Here is a 13,409-nt window from a genome sequence, read left to right on the forward strand (position 1 = left end):
TATTTAACGGTACAAATGAATGAAATAGATATTATAAAGTTAGAATGGATTTTGAGAAGTATTCTACGAAATTCATATAAATATTTTCTTAAATAAAATCGCATTATTTAGGAGCTTAGCACTGTGCTCATTATCCATCGTCCCATTCATCAGAAACGAACAACGGAACAAGCAGACCAAAATCTTGAGTTTGAACTGTATTGTGTTTTCCTTACGTCCCTTGGTACGGTTTGCAAAAAGAGGAAGCTCATCTTCGAACATCAAAATGAGTGTCAAGAAAATTATTTTTCCTTGAAGCTTCTTTTAAATTTTGATATTTATTACGCTCTTAAAACAAAATGAGTTAAAAAATTGAACCACCAATAGTACGGGATAGAGTCATAAGTATATAGCTCACTCATCAGGGTTTAAAAAATGGTGGTCATGAATATTACGTATATATAGAATTATAGATGATCGTGTAATCGTAAAAAAGAAAACAAGGAGTTTAAAGAAGAGGAAGCAAGATTTACCACTCTCTGTCAGAGTTTGTTTCCTGACGAGATACCCTTGGTGCCTGTGGGTGCACAGTGCAACGGCCGCCATATGGTCCATTCCTCAATTGGTCCAGGGAGAGAAGTAGCCACCATGGTTGGCTGCGTGCGTAAGCATGACAAAAAAAAATTGAGGCCGATAATAACCGTGCAATTAGGGTTGGTACTACTCGTTGGGCGTGCACTAATGACTTGGGGGAGGGGTCATATATGGACTCATGGTGTCAAGCAGATGGTAAACCATGAAAAGTGGTCTATCCAAAACGTGATGATGACCATCGATCTCTATCTTGAAAATAAATATGCGCTGACCATTCGCCGGGAGAAAAACTTGGACGAGTATTTTTGTAAAAAAAAGATTGTGGCAATTATATATATAGCCAATTTCAGGAAATTTTTAGTTTAATTTGTTTCTAGTATAATATTCCTCCCGTAGTAAATATTTCATGTCTAGAAAATAATTGTCAAACTTTTGATACTTTAGCTAGCAATAACTTCTCAAATGTTAAGTTTTAGAAAGAGCGTATGTAGATTTAGTTTTAAAAATGTTATCATAATAAATATATCATATTTTATAAATTTATTTTAATATATAATTTATGGTTAATGTTCCAAAAGTTTAACCAGTTCTTATTCTAAATGTTAAATACTTAATTATGGCCAGAGATAGTAGCTAGTCGTAGGTGCGTGATGCTGGTTTTGGTTGGAGAATCGAAAGCACAAAACATAATAATGTGGAAAACTGTGGAGGAAAATTATGAAAGGATAAAGAAAAAAAAAATCTTTTGAGACAAATATTAAGTTGATCTTTGATTTACTGTTTTATTTTTTTTAAAAAAGAATTCAGATGTTTGGCATGTTTGCAATAGAACATCATATATATATCTGCATTTGTCAATTGAATCTAAGTAACTCGACCCACAATACCTTTGTTGAAATTATTCTAAACAATTTTGTAGCATATAGTACAATGTTATCTGTCATTAATCCAAGAAAACAAAATCAAAATTCAGAACACTCGTTGAAGAAATAAATTCTGCTAAACAAACTAGAAATAGGGAAAATTTTCTTTGTTTTCTCCTTGCACAAATTATGTATTCCTTTAAAATCTTAGGGACATATTTTTTCAATTACTTGCAACATAGTTTATACAATTGTTTCAAATTTATTCTAAACTTTTTGGAACGAGTTTGGTGGTTGCGAACACCTCATGTTATGTGTTGCTAGGACCACATAAGCTGCTCTCATGGGAGCATGGACATGTAAGTTCACTATTAGCAAAAAGATGAACGTACCATGTATGAAAATAGCCATGAATATGTTTAATTGCAGCAATAACCTAGCCACATGCGCCAACGGATCAGTGGCGAGCTAAAAATCGTAGTAGCATAGTCTCGTAGAGAAAAATATATATAGCATGGTTATAGTCATGCGGTTTCAACTTCACTATGATACTCAGGTGCCTCCATTTGTAACATTGATATATACGAAGAAAGATCTCTCTTGTTTTTTTGTTTGAAAAATATGTGTGTAAAATCATGGTAACAAACAAATGCACACATATTGATACAAAAGAGAGGCGCGCAAACATGTTTTGATAGGACCACTATATATAAAGTGGCTCTTTACACGTGTGACGATAAGACGTGAGTTTCACATAATAACATAACCTCACTCTATTCCGTTGTTGCATGAAAGTAAAGATTACGTAAGAGTAGCCCTTGCTAACAGAGAAAAAGATCATGTCGTATCCGTTCCCAATATTATACTTTTATGCTAAAGGCGAACACCGAGCACCCACATCACAACACTTTTCGTGAAAGAAAACTTATATGTTATTAATTAAAAAATAAAAAAGCGTAAACTATTTTCAAGAAAAGCATTTACTAGTATTGCAGAAAAAACACCTTTCAACTAAACCTTCCTTAAAACCAGAGTGGTTCTCCATAAAGAAAACTTCCCCAAACAAACAAAGCCGTTGTATTGTCATCCGCCGCTCGCTGACTCATTCGTCACGAAATCAAGTCCCGCAATTAATACAACCAACCACCAATACGTTTCTCGTAATAATACAACACCCCCAACAACAAAGCACTTCTTATCCCAAAAATTCACCTTTCTCCTTCAATCATCATCACACACCCCATCCTCTAACCTCTTCCTCTACTCAAACTTTTCCTCCTCTACGAGCCTACCTTCCCTCCTATAAATAACCCGTCCCTTCCCGTTTACACCCACGCACAACACCACAGCGCTCATACCCGCTGCGCACACAAATCCGCCTCCTCTTCCGCTCGAATTTACGATTCTGCCCCCCTCCGCTCCACCGCGCGAAGGCGAAGCCGGTAGCCATGAAGCTGGAGGTGATGCCGAAGCAGAGGGCCATGGAGGCCGAGCAGAGGGAGGAGGCCATGGAGATGAGCGGGCTCGAGCTGTGGAAGCACGAGAAGCCCGCGTCCATGGTGGTGTTCCTCCCGCCGCCGCCGCCGCCGCCGCCGCTTGTGCCGGCGGCGGCGGCCGCGGCCGCGGCGGCGTGTGGTGAGGAGGCGACGCTGGTGCCACCGCTCAACTTCGCGATGGTCGACGACGGCATCTTCCGCTCCGGCTTCCCCGCGGCCGCCAACTTCCGGTTCCTCAAGTCGCTCAACCTCCGCTCCATCGTGTGAGGAATTTTTCTCTCTCTCTCTCTCTAGCTAGCTACCTCGTCTGTTGCATCTAGGGGTTGGGTTGGGTTGGGTTGCTTCGCGGGTGTGTGGCGCGTGTTCGTGTGGTTCTGACGAGGGTGATGTCATCAGGTACCTGTGCCCGGAGCCGTACCCGGAGACGAACGCGGAGTTCCTCGCCAAGAACGGGATCAAGCTCTACCAGTTCGGAATCGAGGGGCGCAAGGTAAACGAAACATGGAAAAAATTTGAGTTATCTTTCGTTGTCAATTCCGATTCTTACTAGAATCATATAAAACCGGTTCATGTTTTCCAATAACGTATCGTCGTACGGTTTGATCATCGCGTTGTTCACTCCTGATTGGTAGTGCTGCCACTGGCGGTGATTTTGGGGGAAGAATTCGATTCGTTTGTGAATTTATTAATCATCAACTGAATTTCCAAAAAGGGCCCCTTCGGCTACTCGCCTAGGCTCCTAGTTGTTCGTTGTAACGCTGGGGAATTTTCATTATCTAAAAAAGACCTGCTGAATTTTCAAATTTCACGGCGAATCGGCAGTGGTCCCTGTCAGCATTGTTAATCAAGCCAGCTGTGCGGTGGATTTTAAACAATTCTTTTTCCAGTATTCCGATTTTTTTTATTTGCGTGATCCTGCAATTACAAGGCTATCAGTGAGTGTGCATCATATCATCCCTTTTGGCAGACAGCATCTTCTCTGTACAGGAGGTGCCTGTTCGTTTCTCTTCTTTGTTCTGTTTCTTGTTTGAATGATTTCTTCACTGTTCTGATAGGTAGGTAAATTGTGGAATTACTCTGACACATGAATTTTCTTGTTGTGGATTCAGGGTGAGCAGCTTAAGTTCCTGTTCATGTCCTACTTATCTGCTCACCGTTCTGTTCATACCCTATGTTCTTCAGAACTTGTTGGTTTTCGTTGGCAGCTTTAATGATCCCAACAGTATATACAATTTTAGCCAATGTTATGATTCTTTTGATTATGTTAAATATGCATTATTGCAAAAAAAAAGACAGTTTGTGAAAGTTTTACGAATTTAAAATCTTGTCAAAGTTGTTTGAGTAAACTTCTTGGTCAATGCAGAATTTTGAGTAATCCGCATTGGGCTTACTAAGCTGTCAAAGCTATCTGCAGATAGTGTCCATTTAGCTTCTTGAGGCAAGTTGCATGAAATGGAGTTGTAGTTTTCCGCTACACGGATGGCACCTAAGAATAGATATAATAGATTGCATGCCCGTATCCACACATTGTGCTGTCCAATATCTTGTTTGGTTGTTTGCCGGACCTATCTTGTTTTGTTGTTGATGGGAGCACTAACGGTCTGGATCTTCCTCCGTTTTTTGAGAACTGTAATTTTGTGCTAGATACAAAAATGGGGAGATGAACTTGATAATTCTTACTGGAGAGATACTGATTTTCTTTTATGTACTATATGTTTGCCGTTAATTTATCAGTTGGATCACATCACATGCCTGTGGTCGTCAAGCAGCAATGGGTCTAAGCACTGGGAATAACTTTAGCTTTATTTCTTGCTGTACTGTCAACACATGGCTTCCATATATTCCCCAATTTCCCACTGAAGTAGCTGTGGATCTTGTCTATGTGTCTTGGTTGCCCTGGATGTAAGATGTCATGGTATGAGTAAAATGTACATGATTTTGTACCTTCATTGGAAATATGTTTCCGCCACATGTAGAAGGCTTTGATAAAAAAAAAAACAAACATGTAGAGGCCCAATAAATTATCAATATGTAAAACTTCATAATTTTGTCAACATTTTTAATGAGAAGATTTTGGAAGGCATCTTAGCTGACAAGTTTTCGTACAGCTTTACCTGTGGATGATTTTGAGTTGTTATTTTCGGAGTTTACTAATTTACAACTTGGTTATGCACTACTCATGAAATTAATATACCCAAATTAGGCAAATATGTATACAGTTACGCCTCAGATTTTCTGAGTGCCATTGTTGAGTTTGTGGTTTATTGGTTTTCTGGGACTGGTCAAGATCAGTTATCTAGTAGTGTTTGATTTTTTCTTTCACCCTTCTTGCTTTAGCTTTATGCTATAAATACTCAAAAGCAAATGTCCCATTCATTCTTTTTTTTTTCAAATTTTGACATCATCGATGACCTAACTGAAGTTGAGTAGATTGTCATTTATATGAACCGGCAACCTTGTGGTGTATGAGTCATAGTTGCTGTCCATAATCCACAGTTTGCTCTGTGTTGGCACTGTCTGACCATTTTTTGCAGAAGCCATGAGCAGGAATTCCCAATGAACTCGATAGGAATTCTTGATGCAGGGCCACTAGGATTTTTTTTTTACTAACAGGGCCACTAGGATGGTTGACCTCATTCCAAATCCTACTTTATTTTCGTTAGAAAAACAATGAAATCTCTTAGATTTAGCAAAGTTGCTTTTTTTCTCTCCATTAAAAAAATAGGCCCTGTTGCTGAAATTCACTCAAGGAAGGAAACTAGGGGACTCATAAAATAGTTCACTGTCAGAGTTTTATAGGAATTGACCATCTTGTATTTCTTCTGATCTGCGTTGACCTTGGTGCATTTTCTCCAGTGACATGGCCAACCTTACTGAAAATGATAACCTTGTTCCTGACACTTTGTATAAAATGTTTTAAATGTAAAATATTTAGGATTATGCAGCTATGTGCACCACATATCACTTATAAATATGATTCTTGTCACAACAATTCATTATGCACTCTGTTTTTTCTTAGTCTGAAAACCTGATATCTCCACAGCTGATGACTGACAACATCTGAACTACTGTTGCTACAGGAACCATTCGTCAACATCCCTGACGACAAAATTCGAGAGGCGCTCAAAGTTGTCCTAGGTACTGCAATTATCTAACTCTCCTCACATCGCACGCTTGCATCACAACATTTCAGACCTCTTTAACTCCTGTTGCTTTCCTTGATACAGACGTAAGAAACCAACCTCTGCTTATTCACTGCAAGAGAGGCAAGGTAAGCTTAATCAGTTCCCACACTAAACTCTGCAATTGCTGCCATTATCTTCCAAAGCAAGAACTCTGAGATCCTAAACTGACTGCTCCAATGTTTCCCTATCTTCAGCACCGCACCGGCTGCGTCGTGGGGTGCTTGAGGAAGCTTCAGAAATGGTGCTTGTCTTCAGTGTTCGACGAGTACCAGCGCTTCGCCGCTGCGAAGGCGAGGAGCACCGATCAGAGATTCATGGAGCTGTTCGACATCTCAAGCTTGAAGCACCTGACAGCTTCACATTGTTAACCAAGAGCGTGCGATTCGCGCTGTCTCCTCCTCTTTAAGTCCTAGCAAATCTCCCAAACCTATGATCTTCTCCCTGCAGCTACTGAATTTGATTCAGCAGTGAATAATTTTGGAACCCGTAGAATGAACCCCGTAAAAAAAGAAAATGTTTGTAATTGAGTTGAGAGTTCTAGTTTTCTCCTGCTTAGCTCCCTGCAGATCCTATGAACCAGACAGTTGTGGGTAGGATTGCAAGAGGTTTTTTCCCCATTTTTTTTTTCTGATAACTCTTGCGAGGAATTCACCAATTGTTTTCGGGTACTGAAAGCTGTACTCGAGCAGCATTGCTCGGCGGGAATGAACTTTCTCTTGATGCAAAAAAAGCTTGACTAGCTCTTCTTGCATGGATATATACATGATCATGTGCATTAACCGCAATATTTCAGCATGACAATTTGCTAAACTGAGCTGAAATTTTCAACAAAAAGATTTGTTTATGTGACCGCAGCAATGCCAAAATGTATTTTCAAATACATGGAAGCATCAACTACTCAAAATCAAACTGATCATTAGAGAAACTAATGAACTGAAGATCATGATGAAGTTGCAGCTAATAGTTCAGCTGAAGTTTGTTAACCGGGCCCACCCAGCTTGGCCCAATCAAGAAGTCCTATCACATTACTCGGCCCAACCATCCTAGTGCTAGTACCATATGGTACCAGACATGTGGGTCACGAATCATTTCTATGGCCCACAAGTCATTCTAAGGTCCTATCGTTTCGCTTATCTATCTAATAAACTAAACGTCATATTTGTAAATAAAAAATAATTTATTAATAAAACTTTTATATATATATATATATATATTCTTAACGGTTTAAAAAGTAAAGACGGTAAAATAAACTTCGATGAAAAAACTTAAAAATCAACTCCAAATTAAAATTAAAAAAATAGTTTTTTTTTTCTGATAAGTATAAATGAAAAGATAAGTTTTAATCTGGTCACGAGACGTTGGCCTCCCCGTCCCCGCACAGGGTACAGATTCCAACATCAGACAGACTCCTCGCGAAAAGGTGTCCCCTTTCCTCGTCTCCATGATATGTGGGACCCTCCTAAACCCGGCCCCACCTGTCACTCACCTCCGGGCATCCGAGTCTCCACACTCTTCTCCCACACACATACTCTTCCCGAGTTCACGCTTCACGGTGAGAACTGAGACGCGCCGAACAGCTCACGCTTCTCCCGAAGCAAAGCCACAGCGGCCCAAACCCTAAACCCCCTCGAAGCTCCATCCAATGGCGGGGTGGCCGGCGGCGGAGGCCGCGGGGGCGCTGGTGGTGGCGATCCTCGCGGCGGCGGCGGGCGGCGCGGCGGGGAAGACGACGATCGAGCCGTGCGCGGGGGCGGACACGTGCGCCGCGCTGCTCGGGTACACGCTGTACGCGGACATGAAGGTGTCGGAGGTGGCGGCGCTGTTCGGCGCCGACCCGAGGGCGGTGCTCGCCGCGAACGCGCTCGACTTCGCCTCCCCCGGCGCCGCCAACCGCATCCTCCCCGCGGGGCTCCCGCTCCGCGTCCCCACCCGGTGCGCCTGCTCCGACGGCGTCCGCAAGTCCGTCGCCGTGCGCTACTCCGCGCGCCCCGCCGACACGCTGGCGTCCGTCGCCGACGTTGTCTTCGCCGGGCTCGCCTCCGCCGACCAGATCCGCACCGCCAACGGGCTCTCCGCCGAGGACCCCGACGCGCCGCTCGACGCCGGCGCCACGCTCGTCGTCCCGCTCCCCTGCGCCTGCTTCAACTCCACGGACAACAACCTCCCCGCCGTGTACCTCTCCTATGTCGTGCGGGTCGGGGACACCGTGCAGTCCATCGCCGCGACCCACGCCACCACCGTTACGGACATCAGCAATGTGAACGCCATGGGGAGCCCCATTGTCGCACCTGGTGACATCCTTGCAATCCCACTCCCAGGTAAACAAACTCTCCGTTGTATGTCACCAAAATTCGAATATATTTCCTTGCAACTAGAGACAATCCGATGAATCGGAGCAACATTCCACGTTGTTTTCTTACCAATTTGACTGTAAACTTATCTGCTGTTGTAAACTTGTGATATCTGTGGATATGCCCAATTCAACAATAATCAGATCGACATTTTCAATTTTTTTAGATAATATCAACATTTTCATGCCCTGTTTGATAATGGCGAATCGGGTAGGGAAGGCCTGCAGACTGAAGTGAAAGTTCTGTACAGCTGCAATTGATGATAGTTAGGTCATCTTTACTTGGTTAATGTATATTTCAACATGTGGATTTGACAAATTTAGGATCTGTAAATATTGAAGTATTGCATATGGTCCATTGTTAAGACATGCAATGGTTGCAATTGCTAGATTGTCAGAGACCAATTTTTATGTGCTTGTGTGGTACGTGTCGGTGGTCTAACATGTCGTGAAAGTGAACAACTTTTGGTTTGATTGAATATGATATCCAGCAAACAAGCTAGATGTGCGTATTGGATTATTGGTAGGAATTATCAGGGATGGATCCTTTGTGAACTGTGAATTGCTAATTATGTGCAAGAGTGATGCTTGGGTTGGATAGCAGTACCTTGTTTCTGTACTTCTCTGCTGATAAACTTGCCTTTTTCTGATGATATCTGTAATTTGTTTCGACTAGCCTGTGCATCAATGTTTCCCAACTCTGCTTCGGACTATGGATTGCTTGTGGCAAATGGGACCTATGCACTAACTGCTGGAAACTGTGTGCAGTGCAGTTGTGGACCAGGAGATCTCAAGTAATGCTGCCTTTTCCTTGTTCAATGCAATTCTATTGCTTCTACATGTTTTGGAATATAGTCCTCATTTTCTCTCTTCTTCTGCAGATTGTATTGCACACCAGCTTCATTAACAGCATCATGTTCAAGTATGCAGTGCCCCAATAGCAACCTCATGCTTGGGAATGTGACTGCCCAATCCACCAGTGGTGGATGCAATGTCTCATCTTGCAGCTATGCTGGACTTGTTAATGGAACCATTGCCACGTCGTAAGTAAAAAATAAGTCTAATAAACCTTTCTTTTTTATATTCTTACAATAGATGATTCTTACCTAACTTATGCGCAGGCTCTCCTCTGGTCTTCAACCCACATGCCCAGGTAATTACAGTGTTGTCTTCATGATATCTCTTCCTATGTGCTGCATACAGAATATGCAACACTATCACTTATTTGCTCTATCCATCTAGACCCAGTCTTCTTGAAAAGATGCACTTGGTATTGTCTGATCAAAAAGTGAACACATAATGATACTAAAGAAGAAAAGAAGCTCAAATTAAATTAAAAATGTTCAATTATGCATCACTGGCATTCTTTAAATAATAGTCATTTGATCAAGGATCATATGTAAAATCCAAGTAATTAAGTGCATTATGTTCATTTAAAGTTAAATGTGAAGAGTGAAAGTGCTGTAGTAGCTATTAAAAGCATGTTTCTGGAATACTAGTCGCAAACAATGAAACAAAGCCACATCAAGGTTTCCGTTCATGATGTATCATTGAATGAGGAACTTATGATTTTATCCGAGTCACTGAATGCATTATATTCATTTCAAGAAAAAAGGTGTAGGACAGTAGGAGTGGCGGCAATTTTTCTGTTTCTTATTGAAAACATGTTTCTGGCATATTTATCGGCATTGCAATTTTAAGCCAAACCACATCAGTCTTTCTGGAGTCTGATCAAATCACACCAAAACCAGAATAATAAAGGTTTAAACCAACTTGGTATTCTAAAATTCCTTCACTTGCCTGTTGGCCATGCATCATCAATTCCTATATTTATGATCTGATCTATATATTGCTTCTCACTCAACCTCTCAACACAGGACCACATCAGTTCCCCCCACTCAGGGCGACACCAATTGCAGTAAACCAAGGATCATACCTTGCTCCATCACCTGCACCAGGAGCTGAGGAGGCTGGCGGCGATATTCCGGGCTTCCCTGGGAGCTCCAACGTTTCTCCTGCAAACGGCCCTTCTGGGAGTGTCTCCCAAGCGGCTTCGGTGAATCGGCCACACCAAATCGTCGCCCTCATTCTTTCTGTAGCCTTGTACTTCCAGATGTGAATTCGTGTGCAAAGTATTGTTGTTGTTGCTGGCTGTGTGTATTGAACAGGGGCCCTCATTTGGGCCTGGTGGAACCCTAATGTCAAGGTCCTTTCTATCGCCGTCGTGGTGTCTCGCAGCGATCCAATTCTTAACTGCGTCAAACGGAAGCCCCAATTGGGGCGGGCTTATTCAGTTTGTAACCACATGGGCGTTCAAATTCAAAACCTATTGCTTGAGATAGTTAAATTTGTGGAAAGTAAAAAATAGAGTGAGTTCACTCTCAAAAAAAAAAATAGTGAGTAGAATAGAAGGCGAATTAAAAATCTGTTTGGGAATATGACTCGCAAACTCGCTACGGCATGGGCTACTTGAGTGAAATACTGCGAGAATAAACCTGTAGACGATTCAGTGAAATAGAAGACCAATGAACCCTCAAAAAGGAGTTTGGTTACAGGGGCTTAGGCGAGCCAGAGGATATTATTCCCACGCTCCACTGCCGGTGGAACCACCAACGTTTTTCGGGCTTTGCTTTGGGGCCCACCCAGCCTGATTTAGCTAGGTTGTTGGCGGCCGAATCCTTTCACTGAGGAGACCAATCATCCTACGGATGTCAACAGCCGGGGGTGCGGGCACTTATGCCCCCCTTTGACATGGGATCCAAGCCCAAACCAAGCGACACCTATAACCAAACAGGCCCTCCTATAGCTGGAGTTACAAGCCCACGCTACCGAGCTCGGCGAGCTGCTAGGCACGGAACAGAGTATTTACGCTGGCGGGAGCCAGGTTTCGTTAGCGGTGTGGGACTAAACTTGCCCCGCACACGCTCGCACAGATCACGTACCAAATGTCGAAATTAGCGTTAGGGACCTAGGGTGATTAGCACTCTCCACCTCCATTGCCATGTGAAAGCGTTGTTAACTCCCGCGTAGCAAATGTGCCCAAGTTTGGAATGAGAAGTTGCGTACGAATTGAAGTCCTTCCCCACCAAGAAAAAACTCTCCCGTGTCGCTCTCGCGTGAGCGGCTCAGGGACGAAACCTTAGCCACCCACGCCGCCACCTTCCTCAACCCTCTGGCAGCCTCGCCGCCACCGGAGCCCACTACCGAAAACCGCGCAGCCGGCCGGGAAGGCGGTGGCCGGAAAACCATCCGGAGATAGAGCTCCTCCTTGATGCGACAGATGGAGTGATGCGTTTCGGGCGGGAGGCGATGGCCGGAGTGCTCGGCACGGTGAATCCGGCCTCACCGGAGGCGGGTCTAGCCCCCACGTGACTAGATCAGGAGCGGGCGACTCCAATAGCGGAGGAACTTACGACGACAGTGGCCAGTGGAGGCGCGGGGCGGCGCGACAAAGGACGATCGTGGCCGGTGGCAGAGGAGGCCGAAGTTCGTCACTGAGAGTGGACATGCGGCTCCGACAGTGGCAGAGTTCACGGCGACAGCGGCCCGCTGGAGGCGCGGGACGGAGCAACGGAGGATGGCCATTGTTGAATAGTATAGAAGAGATATACTGCGTAACGTGAGACACATTGTATTGAGCCTCAGGGGGCCGATATATATAAGAGTACATGGGGAGGAGATAAGGAAGGATTACAGATATGGAAGGAATCCAAACAAACCAATCCTATCCTAATATGACTCTAACTACCATATACTCTAACATCCCCCCGCAGTCCAAGCGTGAGCAGCGCGGACACTTGGACTGGAGAAGAAACCGGCAAGAGTGCTCAATACAGATGATAGCCCTTTGTGCCATAGTCGATGTAGCCAGAGCGAAGGAGCTGAGAGTCGTGGTCGATGAAGCCGTGCGTAGAGTAGCCGTGGTCGATGTAGCCGAAGTCAGGTGTGCTAATGTCGAGGTAGCCGAGCCACATAGTGCGCAGGGGGCGCCATAGAGTGGTCGTGGACGGACAGGAGGGCGTCGTGGACCAATGGTGCGTGAAGACACGCTAGAGACGAAGACGGTGACACAACCGGCGGCGGTCGTTGAGGAAGATGACACCGAAGAGCCGATGTAGTCGAACCGTGAAGAACGAGACATCACACAGGGTTTGCCAGACCCCGGGACAACTCGGGACGAACGCGCGCCCCGGTGTTGCCAATACCACGCGGGCGAGACAGGGGACCACCATGAATCATATGCCAATGTCGGAGGAGACTAGCATAGAAGGCCTCCAAGACGGTCGCGGCGCGAGAACGGCATAGAGGGAGAATTGCTGGAGCAGCACGCGGTTGTCGGAGAAGAGCGAAGTGTAGATCGACGGAGGCCCCTGGCGCGTCGACGCCGTTCGTGGGTCAGCGACGAGGTCGACCAGTGGAGAGGCCCATCCCCTCGGTGGCGGCGGCGTGCAGACGACGCGTAGCCATGGCAGGGCCGGCGGAGGCGGTGTCGACGGTGAACCGGCGACCTGTCGAGGCCAGCAGCGGTGGGTGCAGCCATGTCGAGCTCGTCCCCCGGTCGACGGCCGTGGTTCGAAGGAGGCGGCCCAACGGCACCAGCCGTGGAGTCGGAGTTTGCCGTCAGCAAAGACAACCGAAGACGTTGCTGCTGCTTGACGGAGACTGGACTCGACGAAGAACGGCCGCATGAGTAGATCGAGATTGATCCCTCAACGGTGAAGCAAAATGACGAAAAAAAACGGTGGCCGCCCCCGGGAGATTGAAACCCTCCCGGGGGCGACGAGCGGAAGCGTGAGAGAGAGGCCGCTCTGATACCATGTTAAATAGTATAGAAGAGATATACTGTGTAACGTGAGACACATTGTATTGAGCCTCGGGAGGCCGATATATATAGGAGTACATGGGGAGGAGATAAGGAAGAATTACAGATATGGAAGGAATC

General features: G+C 44.9%; 2 protein-coding genes across 2 annotated transcripts; both read left to right on the forward strand.

The window, feature by feature from the left end:
• Positions 1 to 2,758: 2,758 nt before the first annotated feature.
• LOC127776372 (probable tyrosine-protein phosphatase DSP2) lies at positions 2,759 to 6,878 on the forward strand. Its single transcript, XM_052302730.1, has 5 exons — positions 2,759 to 3,195; positions 3,329 to 3,422; positions 6,013 to 6,070; positions 6,160 to 6,203; positions 6,312 to 6,878. The coding sequence occupies exons 1-5, from the start codon at positions 2,885 to 2,887 to the stop codon at positions 6,483 to 6,485; spliced, it is 681 nt and encodes a 226-aa protein (XP_052158690.1). The 5' UTR covers positions 2,759 to 2,884; the 3' UTR covers positions 6,486 to 6,878.
• A 782-nt stretch (positions 6,879 to 7,660) lies between these two features.
• LOC127776371 (lysM domain-containing GPI-anchored protein LYP6) lies at positions 7,661 to 10,687 on the forward strand. The gene is made up of 5 exons (XM_052302729.1): positions 7,661 to 8,435; positions 9,144 to 9,261; positions 9,349 to 9,510; positions 9,589 to 9,620; positions 10,345 to 10,687. The coding sequence occupies exons 1-5, from the start codon at positions 7,760 to 7,762 to the stop codon at positions 10,584 to 10,586; spliced, it is 1,230 nt and encodes a 409-aa protein (XP_052158689.1). The 5' UTR covers positions 7,661 to 7,759; the 3' UTR covers positions 10,587 to 10,687.
• Positions 10,688 to 13,409: the final 2,722 nt, after the last annotated feature.

The sequence above is a fragment of the Oryza glaberrima genome, chromosome 6, assembly GCF_000147395.1.
Source record: "Oryza glaberrima chromosome 6, OglaRS2, whole genome shotgun sequence".
NCBI lineage: Eukaryota > Viridiplantae > Streptophyta > Magnoliopsida > Poales > Poaceae > Oryza > Oryza glaberrima.

Excerpts from the sequence above, each read along its gene's own strand:
- LOC127776372 (XM_052302730.1), top strand. The coding sequence starts at position 2,885 with ATGAAGCTGGAGGTGATGCCGAAGCAGAGGGCCATGGAGGCCGAGCAG. Across the intron at positions 3,423-6,012 it reads TCGGAATCGAGGGGCGCAAG|GAACCATTCGTCAACATCCC; the intron begins GTAAACGAAACA and ends CTGTTGCTACAG. Across the intron at positions 6,071-6,159 it reads GGCGCTCAAAGTTGTCCTAG|ACGTAAGAAACCAACCTCTG; the intron begins GTACTGCAATTA and ends TCCTTGATACAG.
- LOC127776371 (XM_052302729.1), top strand. The coding sequence starts at position 7,760 with ATGGCGGGGTGGCCGGCGGCGGAGGCCGCGGGGGCGCTGGTGGTGGCG. Across the intron at positions 8,436-9,143 it reads CCTTGCAATCCCACTCCCAG|CCTGTGCATCAATGTTTCCC; the intron begins GTAAACAAACTC and ends TGTTTCGACTAG. Across the intron at positions 9,262-9,348 it reads TGTGGACCAGGAGATCTCAA|ATTGTATTGCACACCAGCTT; the intron begins GTAATGCTGCCT and ends CTTCTTCTGCAG.